A 2,660-nucleotide genomic window follows, 5' to 3' on the forward strand; every position below is an offset into this window, starting at 1 on the left:
CAGGGCCAGCTGCATCAAGGAGCTCTGCCCAGAACTACTGTGTGTGTTGGGACCCATGCACATTAAGGCGGGGTCAGAGGGGACCTACTGGGTGAGACCTAGGGTCTTCAAAGTTCCTGTACAGTTACTACCTGGTCCTTCATAAAACAGCCTCAACTCTATCCCCAGGAACAGGAGCCACCTCACCGCCCCCAACACATGGTACAAGGTCAGGATATGGATGACAGAGTCTCTCTCCAATTGACCACAGGCTCCCTTCTCCAGCATCTACACACACACCACCCCACCCAGCTGGCCCCTGGGCCTGAGCACCTGTGGCCTAAGGGCCAGTTGACTGAGCAGTACTCACCACCGTGTGGAAAGAATCTGCCCCTGAGGCGGGGCGCCGACCGCTGCTCATGGCCAAATCTTAGCCCTTTTCACTGTCGCTGCGGCTTTCAGGGCAACAAGGTGGAGGCATAACCTGGGTGGGGGAGAGGACCAGTTACCATCGGAGGGCACAGCAGGCCAGGCCCAGGCCCACAGGGCGTCCAGCCCCGGGGCGGGGGAAGGAGCCCAAGCGCCCAAGCTGCCTGTCACCCGGGTCTCCTTGCTGCTCAGGATCCTCCTAGACTATGAAGGGCCTCAGAGTGGCCCTTTGAGGCTACAAGAGCAAAAAGGAGAGTTATTTATAGAAAAAAAAGAGAAGAACAAAGAGAGAGAGGGAGGAGAAGACTAAAGCGGAGGGCCACCAAGGGCCTCAAGACTGAGCAGAAAGTAGGAGAGCAGAGGGGGAGAGGCTGCAGAAAATGAGGGAGGAAGGAGTCAAGGCCCAGCCCTGGAGAGAAGGCGACAGAGATCAGGGAGGGCGTGATAAAGAATGGAGGAAAATTGGGAGTGAAGGGCCAGACAGAAACAGGAACCCAGCCCGAGGTGGCCCGGGAGGTGGGCCTGAGACCAGAGAGGGGTGTGGTGTCGAATGAGACACCCTGTGGAGCAGAGGGGTGTGGAGGAGGGGGCCACTGCTGCCCAGACAGAAAGGAGAGGGAGAGAAAGAACGCTGGACAGAGCCCAAGATGCCAAGCAGGGGGCCTCTAAGTAGGGAGGGGGTGCCCCTTTCTCCAGGCAGGCTGGGCAGGGAGGCAGACCTGCCTCCTCAGAGAGGGCAGGCAAGAGAAGCAAGTTCCTGGGGTGAAGGGCAGGAGCCTAGCTCCATTCACTCAGTGGGAGGGAAGAAGGGGCTGACGGTGGGCTCCAACTGGGCAGGGTTTTATAATGGCGGGAGGTGCACATGACCACAGCAAAGGGGTGGGCACATAAAACCCGAGGTCCTGCTCCTGATGGGCAGTTCCCATCCCTCCCCTCTTTAGTTAGGGGCCAGGAAAATCTGAGTAGCAGGGCTGCTGCCCTCCTGATGGTGACTGTAGGGGAGGCCAAGGGAACACTGTGTTGGGGGTAGGGGGTTAGAAAAGGGGGTTCTCTCTGTAGGGAGAGAACCCAACCAGTGCAAATCGGGGTACCCATTCCCAGTGGGGGCGGTACAAGGCTCTGTGAAGGTAACGATATGAAGTTCCCTGACTCGGGCTACCTTGCAGGTAAGACAGGTCAGCATAGGGTCAAAGAATAAAGGTCTGGGGGGTGGTCAGCCCAGGGTGGGGAGCCTGGGCAACACATTCCTGGCAGGCACTCCAACTCAGCTGACTGCTCTCTCCACCTCCCCCTCAGCAGGCCTTCAGCCAGGACCCGCCAGTGTGGGGGAGAGGTGTCCTGGGAGTAGACATGGACTGGGAGGGGTGTGGGGAGAATCCGTCCCCTGCACCTGCAGGTGCTCACTCCCATCTCTAGGCCATACCCTCAGAGTGCTCTTCCATCACCCCCTCCTCCCTCTACCCATGCCCCCCACCCCTCCCTTGCTGTCCCAGAACACAAAGCAGCTTCTGTCCACAGCATCGGTGCCTATAATCCGGGTGGGGGCACATTCCGGGGACCAGCCCTGACCGGCCCAGAGGATTAGCATCTCTCCCCCTGCCCAAGGGATTATCACCCTGGACCCCCACTTGGGCATTAACTACTTCCCAAGAGAACTGGTACATTCCACAGCTCTTTGCTGAGGGACTGGCCAGGGAGAGGAGGGAGGATAAAGTGGACCCCGGATACCAGACAGTGCTACCCTCACAATCATCACGGAGCTCCCCAGCCAGACAAGGTGGCCCCCCCAGGAGTCAGGTCCAACTCCAGGCTCGTCTTTTCCAACCCCTACCTAGTTGCTCCCTCTTCTGCCTGACCCCTTGTCCTGACCTGACCCGCCACCCCCCCCTTTTTCGACTCCGCCTCCCAACTCCGAGATCAGGGCCGAGGCCCCAGGCCCGAGGCAACCCCCAGGACAGGCCTGAGAGAGACTGTAGGGAGGTCGCAGGGGAGAGGGGTTGTCTGGAGCCGGCCCAGGAGTGGGAGAGCCTGTGGTGGCGCCTCCCTGAGACTACCCCCTCCTGGTGGCAGGGGGCGCGGCACTCTGGCCTTAGGAAACTCCAAGAAGCAGACCCCGGAATCGTAGCTTCCGACCAGCACTCTGCTCTTCTCCTCATCCCTCTCCCCAAAACCTGGTTCCCCGCGCCCCAGTCTCCGCCCTTTCCTCCACTTCCACTCCCTCCCCGCCCGCGTCCCGAGTTCCCCCCTCTCCT

The 2,660-nt window shown here is 60.2% G+C and overlaps 1 protein-coding gene across 1 annotated transcript in view; it reads right to left on the minus strand.

Annotated features, from left to right (window-relative positions):
- Positions 1-463, minus strand: part of Slc4a2 (solute carrier family 4 member 2) — a 12,045-nt gene extending 11,582 nt beyond the window's left edge. The window contains exon 1 of the mRNA XM_015493671.2: positions 350-463. Coding sequence (XP_015349157.1) covers positions 350-400 — 51 coding nt within the window. The 5' untranslated portion in view covers positions 401-463. The remainder of the gene's footprint in view (positions 1-349) is intronic.
- Between the last annotated feature and the right edge of the window lie 2,197 nt (positions 464-2,660).

The sequence above is a fragment of the Marmota marmota genome, unplaced genomic scaffold (assembly GCF_001458135.2).
Source record: "Marmota marmota marmota unplaced genomic scaffold, marMar, whole genome shotgun sequence".
NCBI lineage: Eukaryota > Metazoa > Chordata > Mammalia > Rodentia > Sciuridae > Marmota > Marmota marmota.